The 23,824-nt window shown below is 51.6% G+C and overlaps 1 protein-coding gene across 4 annotated transcripts; it reads left to right on the top strand.

Annotated features, from left to right (window-relative positions):
- The first annotated feature begins 11,402 nt into the window (after positions 1–11,402).
- On the top strand, positions 11,403–23,800 carry CSRNP1 (cysteine and serine rich nuclear protein 1). Of its 4 annotated transcripts, none has more exons than XM_054247035.2 (5): positions 11,403–11,438; positions 19,111–19,351; positions 20,483–20,742; positions 21,220–21,534; positions 21,631–23,800. In XM_054247035.2, exons 2-5 carry the CDS (start codon positions 19,150–19,152, stop codon positions 22,621–22,623), a joined length of 1,770 nt encoding a protein of 589 aa, XP_054103010.2. In that variant the 5' UTR covers positions 11,403–11,438; positions 19,111–19,149; the 3' UTR covers positions 22,624–23,800. The 4 variants fall into 4 exon arrangements, with proteins under 4 accessions (XP_054103010.2, XP_078210794.1, XP_078210795.1 ...); XM_078354668.1 differs by having other exon boundaries at positions 11,403–11,496; XM_078354669.1 differs by lacking the exon at positions 11,403–11,438 and adding an exon at positions 12,454–12,607 and having other exon boundaries at positions 20,572–20,742.
- The last annotated feature ends 24 nt before the right edge of the window (positions 23,801–23,824 follow it).

The raw sequence follows: 23,824 nt of genomic DNA, 5'->3' as shown, positions 1-23,824 counted from the left end.
AAATAGTCCCCTTGTAAACAAGCCTTCCTAAAATCAGGCTTCCAAAAACAAGCCTTGGTTGTGTGTGTGTGTGTGTGTGTGTGTGTGTGTGTGTAAGTAAAAACAAGTTTATTAAGAAAGTAAAGGAACAAAAGCGGGGCTACTCCATAGGCAGAGCAGCAGCACCCTGGTTTTGAGTGTGCCATTATCTTTTGGTATACTGACTGACCAACCAGCATCAATTAACAGATTAAAAAAAAACTTGCAGCTGAATGTCAACCATACACCACTGTATTCACAAAGACCAGCTGTCAGGCAACAATCTGGCTCCTAATCTCGATATATATAGAAACAAATAGCAAGAAGAGTCAATGCTTTCAATTCATGGCCTCTCCTATTATGTCTTCTCAGAATACTGTGTAGAAAAACGGACAGTAACTCAAAGACACTGTTGAACAAAGTAGGCTGGCTCCTGAAGGAAAGATATTCACATGAGGTTCTGAAAGAAAGGATGACATAGAGCACCCCTTTGTGCCACTAATCGCTCTTTGATGTAGGTGGCTAGTTCAAGCCAGTGGCACATTCAGTGTCTTGATTACCCTGAACTTTTGGCTTCTGGGTGAGGCTATCAGCCTCTTTCATGTTGAGAAAAAGACAGATTTTGAAGCCAGAACTGTGGTGCCAAAGCTTAGCCTTTGAGAATATAACTTCCTACATCCAAACGTTTTCTTCTCTTGGCAGAGAAATCAATCGATATAAAAGCAACCACTAGAAATATTAAAAACAGACTTACAAGCCTTCAAATCCTCAGACGAAAATATAAACATATGTGTTCACACACATGCACACCAACGAAGACAAAAAATACACATAGTAAAACATAAAAAACAAGCAGCATTAAAATAGAAAGCAGACGATAAGAAGACACAATTAAGGCGAGTATGTCAGTTACGTCGGCACATGTAAATGGGATAAAACAACTCATGATAGAAAAACGATTCTCACTTGGAATGATAAAAATGTCTTAAAAAGTGTATGATGTGTGCAAGAGATGCATCTTTGCTAAAATAACTTAGAAACGTTAAAAATAAAATACAAACCAAGGTATACCAGAAAATACTAAGCTGAAGCTACATTGTTACCATCAGCCAAAGTCAAATTAAAAATAAAAATGTGAAACAAGACAAAAAAAAAATTAAACAGGAGCGAGAGCGGTATCCACATTCAGGATCTAGTTTAGGCAGGGAGAGCCTGCTCATACCTGCAATCTTAGCATTTGAGATCACTTGCATCCAGGAGTTCGAGACCAGCCTGGGCAACATAGAGAAACTCCCTGTCTAATAAATTCAAAATTTGTGGGGCATGGTGGCATATGCCTGTAGTTCCAGCTACAGAGGAAGCTGAGGTGGGAGGGTCACTTGAGCCAGGGAGGTCAAGGCTGCAGTGAGCCATGATTATGTCACTACATTCCAGCCTGGTGACAGAGTGAGACCCTGTCTCAAAAAATAATAATAATAACGAAATAAATAAATAAAACCACTGTAAGTTACCACCTTAGCCTAGCCAGAATGGCCATTATTAAAAGGCCGAAAAACAATAGATGTTGGTGTGGACGTGGTGAGATGGGAATGCTTCCACACTCCTGGTGGGAATGTCAACTAGTACAACCTCCATGGAAAACAGGATGGAGATGCCTCAAAGAACTAAATCTACCATTCGCTCCAACAATCCCACTACTTGGTATCTACACAAAGGAAAAGAAGTCATTCTATGAAAAAGACACCTGCACACGCATGTTTATCACAGCACAGTTCACAATTGCAAAGATATGGAACCAGCCTAAGTGCCCATCAACCAACGAGTGGATAAAGGAAATTTGGTATATGTACCATGGAATGCCATTCAGCCACAAAGAGAATAAAGGAATGCCTTTTGCGGCAACCTGGATGGAGCCGGGGGCCATTATTCTAAGTGAAGAACTCAGGAATGGAAAACCAAATACTGTATGTTTTCACTTATAGCTGAGAGCTGAGCTGTGGGTGCACAAAGGCAGACAGAGCAATGTACACTGCTTGGGTGAGAGGTGCACTAAAATCTCAGACTTCACCACTGTACAACTCACCCATGAAACCAAAACCCCCTTGTACCCCACAAGCCACTGAAATAAAAAATGATATATAGAGAAGAGAAAGGCCTGACATTGTGGGCACATGCTATGCCCAGGTAAGAGAAGGATCGGCCCAAGGGCTGTAAGGTGACGGACTAGCACTAACAAACCTTGTGTTTTCAATCATGTTTCAGGTGCATGTCAGGTCATTTGGGTGGGACAGTGGTTTATACCACAGTGGCCGAATATTTAAAAAAAAAAAAAAAGACAGTCATTTCAGGAAGAGGCGCCCGGTTGAAGGTGGAGCCTCCAAAGATGATGTCCACCTGGAAGCTGTGAATGTATGAAAGTTTTGGGGGTGTAATTCTGTTAACAATTTTGATGGCATCATCATGGATTGCGGTGGGCCCTAAATCCAGTGATAAATGTCTTCAGAAGAGAAGAGGAGAAAAGGCCCACAGAGGAGAGGGTAACATGAAGACAGAGCAGAGCCTGGAGGGATGAGGCCACAAGCCAAGGAATGCCGAGGATGGCCGGCAGCCACCAGAAACCGCGAGAGGGGCAGGAACGGTTCTCCCTCAGAGCACCCAGAAGGAACCAGCACCTTGACTTTGAACTTCTGACCTCCAGAACTGTGAGAAGATGAATTCTATTGTTTTAAGCCAAAAAATAAAAAATAAAAAGCAAGGTAAAACCAGCCATCGTTATCATTATCATTTAACGTGGCTCTGGCAGTTCAAGCCAGTGTAATTAGACAAAAAAGAGAAATGCGATATAAATATTGGAAAAAGGAAGCAAAATTATGTGTCGATTATGTGACTGGAAAATGCACAACTATTAGAGACAGTAATTCAGGATGGGCCAGGCTAGGTGACTTACACCTGTAATCCCAGCACTTTGGGAGGCTGAGGCAGGCTAATCACCTGAGGTCAGGAGTTTGAGACCAGCCTGGTCAACATGGTGAAACCCATCTCTACTAAAAATACAAATGTTAGCCGGGCACGGTGGCAGGTGCCTGTAATCCCAGCACTTTGGGAGGCTGAGGCAGGCAGATATCTTGAGCCCAAGAGTCCAAAACCAGCCTGGGCAACATGGTGAAAACCTGTCTCTACAAAGCATACAAAAATGAGCTGGGTGTGGTGGTGAGCACCTGTGGCACCAGATACTAGGGAGGCTGAGGTGGGAGAATCACTTGAGCACAGGAGGCAGAGATTGTAGTGAGCTGAAATCGTGCCACTGAGTAACAGAGCGAGACCCCCATCTCAAAAAAAAAAAAAAAAAAATCAAGATGATGGCATTTTACAAGGTTAATATACAAAACCCAGCTTTTTTTAATATACAAAAGCTCTCCTTTACTTTTATATGTATATATACATATATATAATCTATCAGAAAATATAATAGAAAGAAATTACATTTACAATCTCAATCAAAAGATAAAATATTTAGAAAAATATTTAAAAAACATATAAGGGCCTTTACAAAGACAAAGTTATACAGAAGGCTGGGCATGGTGGCTCATGCCTATAATCCCAGCACTTTGGGAGGCCAAAGCAGGAGGATGGCTTGAGCTCAGGAGTTTGAGACCAGCCTGGGCGACACAGTGAGGCCTCACCTCTACTACAAATAAACAGAATTAGCCAAATGTGATGGCACACGCCAGTAGTCCCAGCTACGTGGGAAGCTAAAGCAAGAGCATCGCTTGAGCCCAGGAGTTTGAATCTGCAGTGAGTTATGATCCCACCACTGCACTGCAGCCTGGGCAGCAAAGTGAGATCCTGTCTCTAAAAGTAAAAATAAATAAAATAAAATAATACAGAGAACATTCTATTTTGTGCTTTTGTTTCATTTTGTTCTGTTTTGAGACAGGGTCTCACTCTGTCTCCCAGGCTGAACTGCAGTTCCGTGATAACAGCTCACTGGATATCACTCATCCTGGACTCAAGCAATCTCCCATGTCGGCCTCCCGAGTAGCTCAACTACAGGCACATGCCACCACACCCCACAAAGCTTTGAAGTTTTGTAAAGATAGGGTCTCCCTATGTTGCCCAACTGGTCTCAAACTCCTGACCTCAGGTAATCAGCCTGCCTCAGCCTCCCAAAGTGCTGGAATTATAGGTGTGAGCCACCACACTCGTTCTATTCTGTGCTTTTGAATAGAAAGACTCAATATTTAAACATGGCAGTGCTTCCTGGGCACAGTGGCTCTTTCCTGTAATCCCAGCACTTGGGGAGGATCACTTGAGGCCAGGAATTCAAGACCAGCCTGAGCAACATAGTGGGACACCATCTCCATATTTTAAAAATTTAAAAATAAAAAATGGCAGTGCTTTCTCAATTAATCCATTCACTCGCTGTGATTCTAGTGAAATACCCATAGGATTTGTTTGTCAGGTGGGGAACTTGTCAAAAATTACATGACAATCAAATGAGGAAAAAAATCACAGCCAGGAAAGTCCTGAAAAAGAAAAGCAACGAGATGGGGCTAGATCCATCAGATAATAAAAATACTATGAAATTAGGCCGGGCGCGGTGGCTCAAGCCTGTAATCCCAGCACTTTGGGAGGCCGAGGCAGGTGGATCACGAGGTCAAGAGATCGAGACCATCCTGGTCAACAAGGTAAAACCCCGTCTCTACTAAAAATACAAAAATTAGCTGGGCATGGTGGTGCACGCCTGTAGTCCCAGCTACTTGGGAGGCTGAGGCAGGAGAATTGCTTGAACCCAGAAGGTGGAGGTTGCGGTAAGCTGAGATCACGCCATTGCACTCCAGCCTGGGTAACAAGAGTGAAACTCCGCCTCAAAAAAAAAAGAAAAAGTATGAAATTATAATGTGTAAAGCAGTTTGGTACACTCAGACGCGAAATAGACAAGTCACTGAACCAAAACAGAAAATCAGAAATAGGTCCCAATACATTTCAGAATTCAGTTGACATCCAAAGTGACATTCTAAATCAGTAGAGAAATGTGGCAGTAAAACTAGCTACCCATTTGGGAGAAAAATATAATGGGAACACTACTCCATTCCCTAAATCAAAATAAATTCCAGATGGATAAAGGATATATATTAAAAAAATAAAACCATAAGACCATAGAGAAACAATTAGTGAATTTACTTATAATGTTATGATAGAGAATTCAGCAAATAAAATCCAGGACCTCTAAAGTAAACATTCATGAAATGCGGCTATATAAAAATTTAGCCTCACGTGTTTAATCCTAACACTTTGAGAGGCCAAGGTGGGAGGACTGCTTGAGCCCAGGTGTTCCAGACCAGCCTAGGCAGCATAGCAAGGACTAGTCTCTGCAAGCAATTTTTTAAGAAATTAGTTGGGTGTGGTGGTATACACTTGTGGTCCCAGTGTATACCACCACAGTGTATACTTAGGAGGCTGAGGACCTCAATTGCTTGAACCTGAGAGGTTGAGGATACAGTGAGCCGAGATTTTGCCACTATATTCCAGCCAGCCTGGGCAACAGAGTGAGATCCTGTCTCAGAAAGAAAAAAAGAAATATTTAAGACTTCTGTATGGTAAAGCATTCTATAAAGCAAAGTGAAAGACAAACCAAAAATAAGCGCTACTGTGTGACAGACAAGCTCTTCTCCTTCGTCCTCAAGACCTAAAGCAACACCATACAAAATAAGTAAGGACTATAAACCAGCAGTTTAGAGAGAAATAGAAATGGCTTATCCAAGCCTCAGTTTCAATCAGAACAAGAGAGATGCCAAATGAGACAGTAAGATTTATTTGCTTCTCCTATCAGATTGGCAGAGATCCACAGCTTGACAGCACTCGGTGCCAAGGAGGGCATTGGGAAACAGTCACCCTCAGACACTACTGGTTGAGAGGGAAATGGGTGCAATTTTTGGGAGGGTGATTTGGCAATGTCTGTCAAACTCCTTTGACCCAGAACACAACTGCTGGGATTTTTAACCTACAGACCGATGCACAAAAGTCTTTCCATTTAGATGAATCACAATGTTTAAGAAGTGTGCTTGAAGACAATCTCCTTTCCTCGTTTTTGCTTTCCAATGCAATGCCGTAGCCCAGTGGGTCTCAGAATCTGATGTGCAGAAGAATCAACTGGAGGGCTTGTTAAAACCCAGGTTGCTGGGCCTCACTTGCAGAATTTCTTTCAGTAGGTCTAGGAAGGACCCAAGAATCTGCCTTTCTAACAGGTTCTCCTGGAATGCTGGCACTCATGGTCAGGGGCTAGAACTTGAGAACAATTGCCTTAGTCTGTTGAGAGGGCTGGGAAGGTCTCCGACCAAGATGGAGGCCTAGAGAGGGGAGTTCCTTTGAGGAGGGGGAAGAGTAAAACGCAAGGTAGAGAGGAGCAGAATTCCCCTCAGGACTATGGAGAGGAGGAGATAGTTGGGGTGGGGTTGTCCAGAGAGGAATGTTGAAGCCTCCTAAGGAGACAGGACCTTAGTCCCTATTCCCAGCTTCATCAGAGTCTTCCCTGCCCTCTGCACAACTACGGATGGCTCAGAAACATGCTCAGTGGATCCACAGGCTTGGAGAAGAAGACTATTAGCCACAAGTAGGCAGTATGAACTGAACATCAGAGAGCTAGGTCATCCTAGCCAGGGGAAGGCATCCCCATTCTTCAGCTAGACTGCAGAGGGGCGGGCTTGGGGCGACACACAGGAGAGAGTCTCTGCTGACTGAAGGGGAAGCTACCCTTGAAACTCAGCTGCTGGGATTTGATGTCTGTGGGGGGATTGTTTTTAACAAATCACGTTGAGAAAACTGGATATTCATATGCAAAATAATTAAGCTGGACCCTTACCTTATTATCATACAAAATTTAACTATAAATGGATTAAAGACCTAAATGTAAGAGCTAAAACTATGAATCTCTTAGATGAAAGATCACATGAAGTTCCTTGCACTTGACAGTCACGAATGAAATAAAATTCTTACCACCTGTGGCAAATTAAGAAATATATTTGGCTCAGAGTTTCTTTGGAATTTCCCTTGGAGTTTCCTGAGTGACAGGATTTACCCATCGGGAACCCCTTTCAATCACACCTGAGTTTATGCTCTTATAATAAAGTGATTTGGCCGGGCATGATGGCTCATGCCTGTAATCCTACAAGGTGGGTGAATCACCTGAGGTTGGGAGTTTGAGACCAGCCTGACCAATATGGAGAAACCCATCCCTACTAAAAATACAAAATTACGTAGACTTGGTGGCACATGCCTGCAATCCCAGCTACTCAGGAGGCTGAAGCAAGAGCATCACTTGAACTCAGGAGGCGGTGAGCCAAGGTTGTGCCATTGCACTCCAGCCTGGGCAAAAAGAGCAAAACTCCGTCTCAAAAAAAAAAAAAGTGATTAAGGGTGGGTCCCTTAGCCAGAAAGACCAAGGGATTAGAAGGCTAGAACTTTCAACTCTATCCATCAACCTCCAGGAAGGGGAAGGGGACTAGAAATTAAGCTCTACAAAAACTCCTGAATGATCAGACGGAATGAGCTTCCAGACTGGTGAACACATATACATCTACCTCCACATACCGAGAGGGGGGCACCCCCCCGCCCAGACGCATCTGAACCTTACCATATGTTTCTCGTCGTCTGGCTCTTCGTTTGCGTTCTTTCTAATAAACTGGTAAGTAACGCGTCTCCCTGAGTTCTGTGAACCATTCCAGCAGATCACTGAACCTTAGGAGAGGGCTTTGGGAACCCCAGCTTCATAGCTGGTTGGTCAGAAGTACAATAGGCCTGCAGCTTGTGACTGGTATCTGAGAGGAATGGTCAATCTCGTAGGACCGAGCCCTCAAGCTGTGCAGTCGGCGCTAGTGCTGGGAACTTAGTGTTGGAGTTGAATTGTTCAACACCCAGCTGGTGCCTGCAGAATCCGATAATTCGCTGTAGGTGTTGGAAAACTCTCTAGACCATCATGGTAATTTAGATGAAGAGAAAGCAAACAGTCGAACCTGACTGTGGACCCCCAGATATCCCTCACTGGTCTAGATGTAGATTATTGGGGAAAGGCTGAAAACACTGGTTTCTTTTTCACAATCATGGCACTATAATTGTTATTAACTTCTCCTCTCTTTTTTTTTAAAATCAGGGTAAAATTTAAAGTGAACAAATTTTCAGTAAGGAACTTGATTCTTTACATATGTGTACACCTGTCCAACCGCTACCCAGATCACGAGAACATCCCTAGCCCCCCAGAAGGCTCTTGTCCCCACTCCCAGTCAATATCCCAAAGGCAACATTATCTATTACTGTTCTTTTAGTTCACCTGTTTTAAAATTTAATATAAATAAATTGTGAAATTATAGATATTCCTCTTCTAAAGGTCGCACCTCCCAATACTGACACAATGGCAATTCAATTTCAATCTGAGTTCTGGTGAGGACATTCAGACCACAGTATTGTATGAAGCAATAGCTTGTTATTTTTCATTGTTGTGTAATATTCCATTATATGATAACAATTAATTTGCACTTACCTATTAGTGGAATTCGTGTTGTTTTCAGTTTTGGTCTGAAAACATAGATGAAACTGCTACAACAGTCTTTTAAATGTCTCTTGGTTGTTGTAAACATCTTGTTTCTCCTGGGTATATACTGAATGGTGGAATTATGTCCAATAGTGGAAACATTTCCAGTTGTTCAATTACAACCCTCATTAACTCAAGTGCCCAAACCTGCCCAGTTCTCTGATTGTGTCAATTCACCCTCCCATCAACAATGTACGATGGGCCGGGTGTGGGGGCTCACGCCTGAAATCCCAGCACTTTGGGAGGTCAAGGCGGGCAGATCATTTGAGGTCAGGAGTCTGAAACCAGCCTGGCTAACATGGTAAAACCTCGTCTCTACTAAAAATACAAAAATTAGCTGGGCATGGTGGCAGGTGCCTGTAAACCCGGCTACTCGGGAGGCTGAGGCAGGAGAATCGTCTGAACACGGGAGGCCGAGGGTACAGTGAGGTGAGATCACGCCACTACACTCCAGCCTGAACAATGTAGGACGGGTCTGGTCAATTCTCAGTTTTGTCATATTTAATATTGTTAGTCTCTTTGATGTTAGCTTTACTAATGGGAATAAAGCATTAATTTTTAATGTTAAAAATTTTTATTTAAAACTTGTGATAATTTTTATTTACCTAAAATTGGTGGCTTATGGATGCTGAATGTTGGAGAAACTTCTAGGACTCTTCCAGGTATTCAGAAATTCCTTGAGGATGTGTGGGTAGGTTTCTGCCTATGTATGTGCCAGAGCCACAGATGGATGCTGCTGCAGACCTCACCCTTCTTTCTTTTCCCCACGAAGAGGAAGAGTTTACTTGGGATCCCAGAATGAGTGTTTTCCATCATCAGCAACATCTGGGGAACATCTGGTGAGTCCATCCCAGGACAGGCAGATGCTTTTCTGGAGAACACACATCACTTATTTGATTCTTTTTATTCTCCTGTATTTTCCCTTGTTCTCTCTTTCTCTTCCATTGGGCGCCCCACTCTAAGCCCCACTCCTGCCCTCACCAGCCAACTCGCTACCCTGATTTCTGTCTGGTCTGGTTTCCCCAATATACAGCCCAACAGGATGCAAACATAGGCAGCATGAGAGACCGTCATTAACTCTACTGCCCAGCCCTGCCCGGTTCCCTGAGAAGCAGGCAGTATCTTCTAGAAACTAAGTCGAGGAATGTTGAAACTGGTGGAGGTTCTCTGGTCCAATGCCTCCATTTTACAGATTGAAAAGCTAAAGTCCAGAGAGAGAGGGAAAGAGAGAGGCAGGGACAGAAACCAAACCAGAACTTTACTTCTGGGTATCAGAGAAACCCCTCTTCTGCCTGGAAACTTGGCCTGGAGATCAGAGACAGGCAGTGGAAAGGATTCCTTGGGACCAGCACTGTATGTAGCTGGCAGCCACAGTGAGAGCACAGCTGAGGTCTGAGGTGGGTGCTGGAGGATGTGTGGCCTGGGGGGTTACCCCTTAAAGCTCTGAGAGTTGAGTCACACAGACACACAGCTTTGTGGCCTTTAAGCTCCTTCCTGCACGCTCTCAGCTACACGTAGCTTCCGTGTGCTAGTGGCGTTAAATCCAGCCACTGCCACCTCTGGCCCTGCCCTCTCCGTGAGCCCTAGCAACTTTACCCATTTACTGGGCATGTTTAGTGTATGCAAGTTCTCATCAAGCACTGAAGATAGAGCAGTGATCAAGTCCAAAGTTGCTCCTGCCTTCCCACTGCTCACAGACACCGCACGAAAAATGCACAAGGAAACCACACAACGAAGTGGGTGCAAGGCAGGTGCGAGGTGGGATCCATCAGCATCCTTGAAAGTCTGAAACAGGACATACTCTGAGAACTGACCACTGGCCAACAGGGCTGGAGAGCAGTCCATCAGGGTTGTGAGGGGCAAGGGTACAGGTGAGGCTGGGACAGAATCATACCTCATGTGTGAAATACAACTGAAAGCAGCAGGACTAATACTAAAAGCACATGAACTGGCCGGGCGCGGTGGCTCATGCCTACAATTCCAGCACATTGGGAGGCTGAGGTGGGTGGATCACCTGAGGTCAAGAGTTTGAGACCAGCCTGGCCAATGAGGCAAAACCCCATCTTTACTAAAAATACAAACAACTAGCTGGGTGTGGTGTCTGTAATCCCAGCTACTTAAGAGGCTGAGGCAGGAGAATCACCTGAACCTGGGAGGTGGAGGTTACAGTGAACCGTGATCAAGCCCCTGCACTCCAGCGCAGGCGACAGATTGAGACTCCACCTCAAGAAAAACAAACACACACATGAATCGACAAAACGACATGCACACATTAATGGCGTGGGGAAGGGAGGGGGAAATGAGGGCATGAAGAGAGAGGTGAGACTGCAAAAGTGAGAACAGGCCAAATTATTCCGGCTTTGTAGGCCCCAAGGCGTTGAGACTTCATCAGGACGGTACTGGGAAGCCGTTGGAAGCTTGGCTCCAGCTGCCCAGACACCTCCCCCTGCAGGCCCCCAGGTACCCACTCCAGCATCCGGAAGGACAGGGCCTTCATCTTCCTCCAACCTGCCTTCCTCCCATTGTTCTTCCAGGAAAGGTAGAGTGGGGTAGCCCCCTGCCATTCTGCATACACAGCTGTGGCTGAAGAGGGCTCTCACCATCATCTCCACCCCAGAGGCCATCCAGGCAGGCAGGAGTCGCCCCCACCCCCACCTGGAGAAAGGTAGAATGGAATCCTGAGGGCTGGGCTAGTGGCTGACAGCATTCATCTTGGACAGTCAGAAGAACCCAGAATGCAGCGGGAGCAGGACTGGGAGGGGAGGGTCCGATCCCACGAAGGCTCCCTGGAGGAGGCAGTGCAAGCTGAGCCCTTAAAGGCGTTGGGACTCTGGTAAGCAGAGAGAGGGCAGGAGAGCATTCCAGTTGAGAAGACCAGCTGCAGCCAAAGTGTGAGGGTGGAAACGCTCGAGGGGACGGGTAGACGCGGCCCTGCGGTTGGGAAGTGGGGCCGAGGGTGGGCTACTGGGCCAGGACTTGGCCTCAGGGCAGGCCGTACGGGGAGGGTTGGCCCCGAGTCAGGAAAGGCCTTGGCGGGAGCAGGGAAGGCAGTGGGCCATTTTAAGTGGCCAAGGTCTGGCCCGGAAGAAACTAGCCTTTTCATTTTTTCAAGGGAAGGGTGAGGTGGGAGTGGGGAAGCCGGTTCCAAGAACACCTAGTTCGGAACTTCTGCAGGGAAGGGTCTCTTGGCCCGTGGGCAGAGGTGATGTTCAGGCCCGCTGATGACATCCATCCTTCCTGCTCCCCGCCTCCCCGCTCCCCACACACCCCAGATTCCTCTCCAGCCACAGTTTACTTTTCCGGCGGATCTAAGGGTGGGTGGTGGGGTGGGGGCGGAGGAGGGAACGTTTAGATTGGAATATAATAAACTGCCTCTAGAGGGGCGGGGTGGAGACGTCCGGGAGACGTCGGCTCTGCCACTGTCTAGCCCGGTGGCCTCGCGAGTTACGGGGTGCTCCGGGCCTCAGTCTACCCATCTGTAAACTGGGGCGGTGGGGCGAGGTGGGGATCTCTGCCGGCGGGAGTCGCCCGCGCCTGTAGGGACCGGGCTGGAAGCGGGGCGGGGCGGGCGCGGCGGGAGCGGGCTGCGGGGGAGGCTCCGTCGCGGGGCCAGAGTCCGCAGGGAGGCCCCGGCGGTTGCGCCAGGCTCCAGGCTCCAGGCTCCAGGCTCCAGGCTCCGGCTCCCGCCTCCCGGCTCCGCGCTCCGGGCGGGGGAGAAGGCGGTGCCTCCGGGGCGGGGCTGCGGGCGGCCTGGCGGGAGGCCCGGCGTGCGTCAGCGCCTGAGCCCCGGAGTTTTCCACTGACGAGGAGGGCGGAGCGGCGGGCGGGGCCGGGCGCAGCCAGTCTCCAGTCTCCCGCCGCCGCCGCCGCTGCCGGACGCGCGTCGCGAGGGGCTGCGGGACCGCCGGCCGCCGGGCCGAGCGCACAGAGTCGCGGCGCGGGGGGCGTCCCCGGCCGGGGCGCAGGTGGCGCCGGTGTCCTCCGCGAGCGTCCGGATCGCAGGTGAGCGCCGAGGGCCTTGGGCCCGGCCGGCCGGGACTCCGGGGAGGGGGCGTTCAGCGCGAGCGGCACCGCAGCTCCGGCCCCTGCGCTTCGCTCCCCGGCACCCTGGGCGGGAGCTGCCCGGCCCGGCCCTGACTGCGCGCCGCGCTGGAGTCGGGGGCCGGGGGCCCGGGCTGGAGGAGTCCCGGGTTTTGGGCTCCCCTCCCCCGCCCGCCGCCGGCCCCCCGAGAGAAGTGGCGGCGCCCCGAGTTCGCGAGTGGGGACAGAGCCGGGCGTGCGCGGCAGCGGCGAGGCGACGGGGGCGTGCGCCCGCGGGCGAGTTTCCTTTTGACCCAGTTGCCTGAGAACTTTTCAGAAGTTCCTCGCGTGGCCGGAGCAGGTGACATTTGTCGCCTTCCTCCTCGGACTCCCCCCTCGGGGACGCGGCGGGAGCTGCGGCGTGTGCCGGGCGCCCCCGGCCGGCGGGGGTCGGGGAGGGCGTGGATGCATGAGCGGGAGGGAGGCGGGTGAGTCACGGACCCCGGGAGGAGGAGGGGGAAGGGGGGAGGGATTGTGTCGTAGGCTCACCTGTTTGTCAGTCGCCGTCACTCTCGGAGGCCACCGCTGTGAGTCACGGGCGCAGCTACACCGGCCACCCGCGGGCACACGTAGACTGTCTCCCACGCACTTCTCCTTCCGTGGCACGTACTTCTTCCCCTTCCTCAGTTTCTCCTCCCCGGGGCCCATTCACAGGCACACGCTGTGGAGATGCCCACACCACAGCCACAGTCACAAACTTAGTCATTCCCGCGCCCGGCACCATCACACACAGGCGGAGCCCACACTCCTGACACCAGAGGGTCCCTCCCTGCCTCCCGCTGCCCACCCAGCGCTTCCCCCCAGAAGTCTCAAGCCTTTTGGATAGTAACTCATCAGCTCCCTGCATCCCTGACAGCCCTGCCCTCTTCCAGCTCCACACCCTGGTATCTGCCTTTCTCCTGTGCCCTTGACCTGTCATCTCACCTGGCTCTGGCTGCGCCTCCAGCAGTCACGCCCCCTCCACTCCCGGAGCTTTTAAAATGCAAAGCTGGCATTGTCACTCCCTGCTTCAGCCCTCTGTGGCTTGACGTGCCCTCGGGCTAGCCTGCCCTGGAGCCCAGTCTCAGCCCCTTCGAGGCCGCCCCTCCTCGGATCACCAGTCTGCTCAAGTTCCTTACCCACGCGGAGCCCCTCTGGGAGGGACCTACCTTCACCCCAGCTGTACCCTGTCCCACCCTCAGACCCTCCATCCTAGCACCCTACTCTGTTTGTCCTTCCCGCTCAACTCAGAGCTCAAAGAAGGCCCCAGCGGCGGTGTAAGTTTTGCTCCCTGCATGCTCGAGTTCCTGCAACCCTGCATGGCACATATGTGAGCTTAGTGCGTATTTGTTGAATTAATGAATGAGAGAGGGAAGAAGCCCCACTTAGGTGGAGGGAGTAGTCATTGTCAGGTGCAATTCCCCTTCTGCAGGAACAAGTGCTTCATGTAGCCAGCAAACATTTGGCACCTTTCCTGTGCCAGGTCCTGGAGGCCAGAGCTGAGGAACTGTCCCTCACTCGGCTCTCCTTCAGAGGGATGCTTGGGGGAGGAGGTGCCAACGCTTTCTGTCTGCCCTCTCTGGGCCACCCAGGCTGGTTTTTCAGTGGGGGCTCTAGGTGCTAGGAGGTGCCCTCCCCTTCTCCCAGGAAGTTGTTCCTGAGGGCCAGGGGTCATGTGACTCCAAGCGTTTTGGGGGGACTGGCCAAGGCCTGGGGCTCTGAGGTTAAAGGACACATTCTTCAGATTCCTGAAGGGGGTGGAGGCAGCTAAAGGTGCCCCCTCCCTACGACTGGCTTGGGCTGAGGCCTGGGGCACTGGTGGGACTGCCAGGTGGACCGAGGACTTGCTGTGACTTTTTCGAGCCCCACCCCCACCTCTCAAAAACAGCCTTTGGTTGCTTGGTGCCCATGGGTGATGTGGCCTTTCCTGCATTCGAACGGTGTGACCTAAGCGTGTTGATAATTGTGGCCACTAGAGTGGGGGATTGTCAGCGCCTGTGTGTGGTGGCGGGAGGGCTGCCCAATTCTCAGGGCTGAGATCCCAGAAGAAGCCTGGCTCTCTTTGATTCAGGGCCTGTCTCTGGGGTTCCTCCGTGGTGTGGTATTTCTGTCTGAGCCAGCTCCTGAGAGCTGCTTTTCCTTCCTTTGGGACCCTAGGAGGGGCCTTGCTCAGCCTGGGAACAGCGCCACGGTCAGGATCTTGATTCCTGGGTAGCTGCTGAGGGCCCCTCCCCCACCCTCTGACTCACTGTCTGACACTTTTCTTAGATTCTCACTATCTCTCATTCCCCCTCTGACTTGGCCTCTCCCGTGTCTCTGGCTCAATCTTTTTGTCTCATCTCCTGCCTCTGCTTAGCCTCTGGATTCCCAGGTGGGACAGAGGAACACGAGAACCAGGGGAACTTTTTCCCTTCTCTTTCTCCAGAGGAGAATCAGGGAGGAGGTAATTTCTCATTTCATTCCAGCTCTGCAGATTTGCAAGACATTGTTCATCATTAGAACCTGCAGCATGGCCATAGCCTCCCTGTGTCTCTGTGTCCCTGCCTGTAGAATTGGAGGTCATCACTCCTCACCTTAAGTTATCTTTCTGCGGACATCCTGAGGCAGAGCCGCGGTGTGTGGCTGAGCCTGCTTTCCTGACAGCTCTCTCCATCTGTCTCTTGGGGAACAGGGAGCCTCCTGGGATCGCCTTCATTGGCACCTGCCTGCAGCCAGAGCTTCCCTCTCCTGCCCTCAGAGCCACCCCTCTGAGCACCATTCTTGCTTGCACCCTCTGGCACAGCTGAGAGATAGACATGTGACTCACCTCCTCCCGCCCTTAAATTAACCATGACAGGAGCAGGAGAAGGTCATGCTGACCACTCGCCCTCAGCAACCTCATGTGCGTAGGATTGCCTGTGCAATCGGGTCCATACCTGATATGCAGGGCTGGGCTGCCTACCTCTGATATTATCAGGTGCCCTCTCTATGCCAGACTGTGTCCTGGGCATGGGCACAGTGGCAGCCAGAGATGCCCTCAGCGTGAGGCAGATGAGCAATGAGACCCTTGCAGTCTGGTCAGATAAGGTCTGTGATGGGGAAATAGCAGGGCTTTTGAAAGCTGCTATAATAGAAAGTGCGTAGACTGGGTGGCTTACTCCAAAGATGTTCACACCTTGGGAGGTTGTGAGGTTCAAGATCAAGGCTCCAGTTAGCCTGATGAGGGCCCTGTTCTCAGCTTGCAGATGGACACCTTCTTGCTGGGTCTGAGCTCATGTTGGAGAGGGAGACCATCTCTTTTGTGTCACTTGTTATAACGGCGCTAATAGGTGTTATTCATTGATTACCTCCCAAAGGCCCCACCTCCCAATACCATGACACTGGGGATTCAGTCTCCACATAAGAATTTTGGTAGGATACGATACTCAGTCCGCAGCAGGAGCGCAGAGATGCAGGGGGAAGGAGTGGGGGATTCAGGAGGCTCGAGTGGTGACTTTCTGAAAGGGAGTGAGGCTGGGTTGCGCAGAGGCCGGGAGGTGAGTGGGGACATGGCCATTAGGGGAACTGCAGGTTCAACTGGAGTGTAGAGAGCAGGGTGGAGGGAGGGAAGCAGTGGCCAGGTCAGCTTCAGCTTGAATTCTGGACTTGATCCTAAGGTCAGGCTTCCCCAAGGGGAGCTCTAGAGTGGTTCTAGGCGTGGGAGTGGCAGTTACATGTGTGGTTTAAGAACGTCATCCTGGCTACAGGATCAAGAACGGCCGGGGAAAGAGGGCAGGGGCAGAGGGACATGGGGTAGCAGCTATGGGGGCAGAGACATGTTAAGGTTAGTAAACTTTTTAGATTGACAGTAACCTGAATAAAATACATGAAGTATATAAATCTTCTGTGTATATAAGATGAAGCTTTGCAATTTTAGACATCCATGTAACCACCATGCAAATCAACATGGAACTTTCACAGGTCCCCCAGCCCCTACCCCTGACCCCAGAAAACTTCCCTCGTGACTCTCTCCAGGGTGTCCCCTTCCCTCCCCTGGGGAACCACTGCTCTGACTTAAATCATTGCGGATTAGCGAACGTTTGCACGTATTTCGTGTCTGGCTTCTTTCACTCCATGATGTCTGTGAGATCATCTGTGTCGTGTGCATCCAGGAGCTGGAGCGCGTTTCTTTTTTCTTTTTTTTTTTTGCAGTGTGGAATCACACATTCACTGAGCACTTACCACTAATCTAAGCACGCGTGACATGTACTGATTCCTCTAAACTTCTCAATCCTGTGAGGTCTTAAGACAAAGAATTGGAGGCACAGAGAGGTTAAGGAACTTGCCAAGGATTACCCAGCCAATTAATAGTGGAGCCAGGGTTCAAACACAGGCAGTCTGGTTCTGGAGCCGAGGTTCTTAACACTATGCCAGGTGGCCTCCACGATACCTACTGGGTCTGTTCCTGGCTTTGTGTGGATTAAATGGATTTGCGTGAACTCCCAGGCACGGGTGCCTGGATGTAGACCGAGGGAGATAGAGGAAGGAGTTGAGGATGACTGCAGGTTTCTGGCTTGAGTGACTGGGTGGGTGGTGGGGCTGTTACTAAGATAGGGAACACAGGAAGAGGAACAGATGGCATGGGGGGTGGGGAACAGAGACAAGGGGTTCGATTTGGGGCCTGCAGAATTATATGTTTCTAGGGGACGGCTGGGTGGAGATACCAAGTGGGCAGTGGGTCCTGGGGGTCTCAGGTTGGTCCTGGGGTCTCAGGCTGGACGTGTGTGAAGGAGGCATTCAGGACCCTGTAGATGGCATCTGGAACTTGGGAAAGGATGGGGTCTCTTGGCAGGATGCAATGGGGACAGGATGTGTGGGTGTCGCTTGTCCATATGTGTGTTTCCGTGTGGTCTCTGCATGTGTGTATGTGTGTGTACGTCTGACTCTGGGACATGAATCCCCCACCTCTTGGGAGAGCCTGCGGGTCAGCTGGGAGCTGGGTTGTTTTTGTTTGTGGTTTGACCCTTGGAGGGGGGGTGCCAAGCCTGAGAAACTACCCACAGAGAAGCCCCCGGAAACATCTGTGAGTCTTCTTCCCCCAGGCCCAGGGTGGGGGATTGGCCAGGGAGGGAGATTTCTTGCTTCTCTCAGGCCTGCCTAGGGGAGGCTGTCCCTGGGGTAAGCATCAAGTTAGTAAAGGTGACAGCAGACCCTGAGGATTTGGGGACTTTCCAAGGCAGCTGGGAAGAGGGGGAAGGAGTGTTTGGAAAGGACACCTGAGCAGAGGAGACCCAGGCAGCCTTCTGGTTGGTCTTTCCTGTTCTCTCTCATTTCCTGTGATGGCAGTGGGGGGAGGGTTCCCCAGCACTGGGGCCTCGCCCTCAGCTTCAGTTTCCTTTCCCTTTCCCCCCTGCTGACCTCCCCAGAGGCACAGCTGGAGCAGCAGAGACAAGGTGGCTGTACTCAGCCTTTGGGATTGAGTCCTCTGGGGTTTGCCAAGCCTTGGGAAGGGCCATTATTTGTTGAAGCATTCCAGGGAAGAAACCCCAAGTCTTTTATCCCTGGATAAGGCCAGCTGGCTGTGGAAGTCTCTGGTTCTACTTCTGCTGAGGGCCGAGACTCTCACACGGGAGACAGTGTTGTGTCGTGGGGTGCTCCGTGTCACAAAGCCACAGACAGGAGAGATTTTGGACATTAGGATTGAATGAGATGTTAAAGAGACATCCTGAGTGGCTGTGGTCACACGGGCCTGGAGTCAGGAGACTTCTTGACAGGGGAGCGGGGGTTTCTAAGGGAAAGTCTGAGAAGCTCCCACACCAGGAGGGGAGGGGCTCAGAAACATACTCCATCTAGGAATGGAGGCCAGAGTCAAAGCCGGCCTGTTCCCCAGAGTGCCTGGCTAGGGTGGAGCAAGGGCCCGCAGCCCTGCCTGTGTGCACGGTGGCGTGTCTGTGTGGGTGTGCTAGAGGATGAGGAGGTAGCAGAGCCAGCATACCAGGGCTGTGCGGGCTGTGGGGCTGTGGGGCGTACAGACACACACACAGGCACACAGATTCGAGCGTGTGAATCACCCAGCCTGTGAGTCAGCCCCCAGGATTCCTGTCGGGGAATGAGTGAGGCCAAGGCTGAGGTCTGCCAGTCCATCTGCTGATCTGTCTGCCTCCTGCCCCTGCTGGTGTGGATGCATGTTTGCGTATGCTGTAGGAGGTGGTGGGGAAGGTGCCTGGTGCCTGGGAAGGCTTTGGGCAGAGGTGAGAGTTTGAAATGCCGGATCATGGATTTGCACATTAGTTTGGAGGGAGGGAGGTTCTGTGTCTTGTGCAGAGATTCTCCTGGAGACTGTGTCCCCCACCACACACAGAGCTCCACAGAGAGGGCTGGAGGGCAGAAGTCAGGGTCTGGGATGCCTTGGAGGGGAAGTGGGAGGGATGAGGAGCCCACCTGCTGCTGCCTGCCTGCCACTTAGAACCTTCTCATTCCCATTCCAGGCCATCTGTCCCCGGTCGCAGAGCACTCCGTGTACCACCATGACTGGGCTGTTGAAGAGGAAATTTGACCAGCTGGATGAGGACAACTCCTCTGTCTCCTCCTCCTCTTCCTCTGGGTGCCAATCTCGCTCCTGCTCTCCAAGCTCTTCTGTCTCCCGTGCCTGGGACTCAGAGGAGGAAGGGCCCTGGGATCACATGCCCCTGCCTGACCATGACTTCTGTGGCCCCAGAAGTTTTACCCGTGAGTCCTCCCTCCCCTGGGAATTCCCTCACCTGCCTTCCTTCCTGAAAGATGAAATTTAGAGGTCCCTGACAAATGCTTTTGGCCTCTGCAGGCCTCTGGGGGTAGCTCTCACAAACTATGATATACTGGTCACTCAGTGTCCACTGTCCAGTGGCATCTGAGCCCAGCTAGTTCACCTTTGACCTTGGGAGTAATGACATCCAGGATGCAGCTCGCAGAGTGCCCTCGGCGCCTTCCGGCTCTGGCCCCTCCCTTCTGTTCCAGTTTCGTTTCTCCAATGAGCACCCTACCCTCCCACAGAGGGAACTGCTGGAGTTCCCCGCCCCATGCTTCTGGGCCACGGAGGCCTGTCAGGCCGGTCCCTCTCCTGTCAAAATGCTGTCCGGTTTTGCCTGAACAAAGTGAAAAGGGGTTTTTCCTGGTTATTTTCAAGCTTGTGTAATTGTGATTCCAGACTGACAAAGATGGCCCTAGAGCAGTGTTTCTGGGTTTTATTTTTCATGATTGCTCCCCAGGAAGTCTATTTAGACACTTTCTCCTAATTCCCCACCCCCATACAATTTTAATACAGTAGATGTGCTGTTTACCTTTCTATGTAGTATATGTATATCTGTGCGTCACACATAAAAAGAATATAATTTTTAGCACATAGACTCTAACAGTACAAACAGAAAACCTTTTAGAAGGGAATTCCCGCTGCTAGCTGGGTCCAAAATTCATATAGTAAGTTGAAATATAAGGAATTCCCAATATCTGACCGTTATATGGTAATTTGTCACGGTTCACTATAGCGAAAATACCAGTACATGGTTTATTAATCAGTAAACACTAACTTGAAAACGGAAAGCCTTTTTACACCTGTTGCAAAATACAGAAATTCTACAAATGGAGAAAAAACAATAGAAAACTGTGCACAGGACCTACACATGGCTAACACGCATAGGAAACGTGCGTAACCTTATGACCACGGTCACTTGGCCTGGTAGATAACCATAATCCAGTGCTGACATGGTGTGGTGCTGGAGGCGGGTGGAGGTGGGAGGCGAGGGCACTCTGGCAGGATGTTCCTGGAGGTGTGTCGTGCCTCAGCAAAAACTAATCCCCAGCCCGTCCTTGCCTGCTTTGCAGCCCTGTCTATCCTGAAGCGGGCTCGCCGGGAGCGCCCAGGCCGGGTAGCCTTTGATGGGATCACCGTCTTCTACTTCCCCCGTTGCCAGGGCTTCACCAGTGTGCCCAGCCGTGGCGGCTGTACTCTGGGCATGGCCCCTCGCCACAGTGCCTGCCGCCGCTTCTCTTTGGCTGAGTTTGCGCAGGAACAAGCCCGAGCACGGCGCGAGAAGCTCCGCCAGCGCTTGAAAGAGGAGAAGCTGGAGATGCTGCAGTGGAAGGTAGAGAGCCCTCTCTGTGCCCACTTCCTGAGGCAGCTCCTCGAGGGGCGGGCATACCAGGGGTGGGTGCTGACTTGCTCATTATGTATATGGGGAAACAGGTCCTCGGGCCGAGTGATTGGTTCCATTGGCGTCTGTCACCTGGGTTGTCCGCAGAGGAGGCACATACAAGCTCCTGTCTGTTTGCCTCAGGGGCTGGAGGCATCATGCCTGCATCTGAACTTTTTGGAGAGGGGGGAGTGGAGTAGATACGGATTGGGGGTTTCGTATCTGACTGGTTAGGGAAGGGAGTCTGTTGATGATCTAGGGAATGCCATGAGTAGGGTATCTTTTCAGATGCCCTGAGGACAATATTTTGGCTATCCTGTTCACCGTCACACACAGTGCCCATCACAGATTAAGCACTAGCAGTGGGAGGGTGAGCACTTGGGGCGGACTTGTCTGTGCCTCTCACATCCCTCTCTCCTGTGGATGCAGCTGTTGGCCACTGGGGTACCCAAAACAGAGGCAGGGCTGCCGCCTGCCGTGGATGCCATCAATGACGCCTCTCTGGAGGAGGACTTGGCGGCTGCTGTGGCAGGTGGCCGGTTGGAAGAAGTGAGCTTCCTGCAGCCATACCCAGCCCGACGACGTCAGGCTCTGCTGAGGGCTTCAGGCGTGCGAAGGATCGATCGGGAAGAGAAGCGGGAGCTGCTGGCACTGCGCCAATCCCGGGAGGATTGTGGCTGTCACTGTGATGGGGTCTGCGACCCTGAGACCTGCAGCTGCAGCTTGGCAGGCATCAAGTGCCAGGTGTGGTGGCTGGCCCGGGCTGGGATGGGGAACCTGAGCCTGGGGACTTGTTTGCACTCCACGGAATCCTCACTTGTACCTTTACTTTCTCTGCAGATGGACCACACAGCGTTCCCCTGTGGCTGCTGCAAGGAGGGCTGTGAGAACCCCATGGGCCGTGTGGAGTTTAATCAGGCCAGAGTTCAGACCCATTTCATCCATACACTCACCCGCCTGCAGTTGGAGCAGGAGGCTGAGAGCTTTAGGGACCTGGAGGCCCCTGCTCAGGGCAGCCTGCCCAGCCCTGGTGAGCAGACCCTGGTCCCCACTTTCCCACTGGCCAAGCCGACAATGAGCAACGAGCTGGGAGACAACAGCTGCAGCAGCGACATGACTGACTCCTCCAGGGCATCTTCCTCAGCATCGGGTGCCAGTGAGGCCCCTGACTGCCCCACCCACCCAGGCCTGCCTGGCTCCGGCTTCCAGCCTGGCGTGGATGATGACAGCCTGGCACGGATCCTGAGTTTCAGTGACTCTGACCTCGGCGGGGAGGAGGAGGAGGAGGAGGAGGAAGGGAGTGCGGGGAACCTGGACAACCTCAGCTGCTTCCATCCAGCTGACATCTTTGGTACTAGTGACCCTGGTGGCCTGGCCAGCTGGACCCACAGCTATTCTGGCTGTAGCTTCGCATCAGGCATCCTGGATGAAAATGCCAATCTGGATGCCAGCTGCTTCCTAAATGGTGGCCTTGAAGGGTCAAGAGAAGGCAGCTTTCCTGGCACCTCAGTGCCACCCGGCGTGGACACTGGCCAGAGCAGCTCAGTGGATCTCAGCTTGTCTTCCTGTGACTCCTTTGAGTTACTCCAGGCTCTGCCAGATTATAGTCTGGGGCCTCACTACACATCACAGAAGGTATCTGGCGGCCTGGACAATATTGAGGCACCTCACCTCCCCCTGCCTGGCCCCTGTCCACCTGGGGATGCCAGCACTTGCTTCCTGGAGTCCCTCATGGGCCTCTCCGAGCCGGCCGCCGAAGCCCTAGATCCCTTTATCAACAGCCAGTTTGAGGACACTGCCCCGGCATCTCTGATGGAGCCTGTGCCGGTGTGAGGACCAGGATGCCTTTTCCCAGCCCCAAAGCCTTGTTGCTGCTTTCTTGTAATTGTGGGGCTCCCCAGAGTCTCTGTGTAACAGTCTCCCACGGGCTGGCTCACCCACAGGTGCCATGCGCACACTCCTGGTTTTCATACAACTCCCCGGATTTATTTATTTGTTTTAACTTTTCTGTGCTGAAGAGAGGATTGGGGGGGGTACCCCTTTGAGCTGCTGGGCCCCCCACACCCACAGCTTGCTCTTCCATCTCCATAACGTGTACCTGGAAGAGGAGAAAGTGTGGCTCCCTGGAGCTTGGTCTTTGTGTGATGTTCCTTAACCCAAGGACTGTGAGACGGCTGAAATGAGGTGGCTTCTGCCACCCTCAGCCCTAGACCCATGGGTGGCTAAATCCTCTGGACTGTGAAGACTGTAATTTATTTCCATAACTTATTTGGGAGATAGAGGAGGCTTTGGTTGCTCCTCTCTGGTGGGTGGGGAGTGCCAGGGGTGGGGTGGGCACAGGCCCTCAGGAGCCCCTTTTGCCTTGTACTCCTACACCCTGCCCTGCCTGGGCGTTAGTGTAGACTAGGTGTGGATTTGAGCTCTATGAGCTATGTCCGCTGCCTGGCTCCTGGATGGCTCTGCAGGCAGGGGCTGGCCAAGGACATCATCTGGGTAGGGGGAGAGGCTGGGCTAACCAGCTGTGACCAAAACTCCCTTCTGCCCCACCCTGCCCTCTCCACTTCCTGCCCTCTGTCCATCTTCCCCTTCCCCAAAGGCCACAGCCTTTCTTCTAGGCCCAGGGATGTAGGAGGAAGGAGGAAACAGGAGGCCCAGAGAGGGCAAGGGGCCTACCTCAGGGTACAAACCATGCCCCAGCCTATTATCTCAGGGCTTTCTGGGCACTGCACTTCAGCCTGGCCCACCTGCCCATGCCCTGAGGCCAGTTGGCGAGGGGTGGCTCCTGAGGGCTTTTATACTGTTTGTTTGCTAACGTTTAATTTCGCATCATAATTTCTACATTGTCCCTGAGTGTCAGAACTATAATTTATTCCATTTCTCTCTGTGTCTGTGCCAAGAAATGCAGGCTCTGGGCCTGCCCCCTTGCCCAGGAGGCCTTGCCAGCCTGTGTGCTTGTGGGAACACCTTGTACCTGAGCTTACAGGTACCAATAAAGAAGCTTTATTTTTAACAGTGTGGTCTGTATCTGTGGGGT

The sequence above is a fragment of the Callithrix jacchus genome, chromosome 17 (genome assembly GCF_049354715.1).
Source record: "Callithrix jacchus isolate 240 chromosome 17, calJac240_pri, whole genome shotgun sequence".
NCBI classification, from domain to species: domain Eukaryota; kingdom Metazoa; phylum Chordata; class Mammalia; order Primates; family Cebidae; genus Callithrix; species Callithrix jacchus.
The sequence above is the reverse complement of the archived record's forward strand: the minus strand, read 5'-3'. Positions and strand labels throughout refer to the sequence as shown.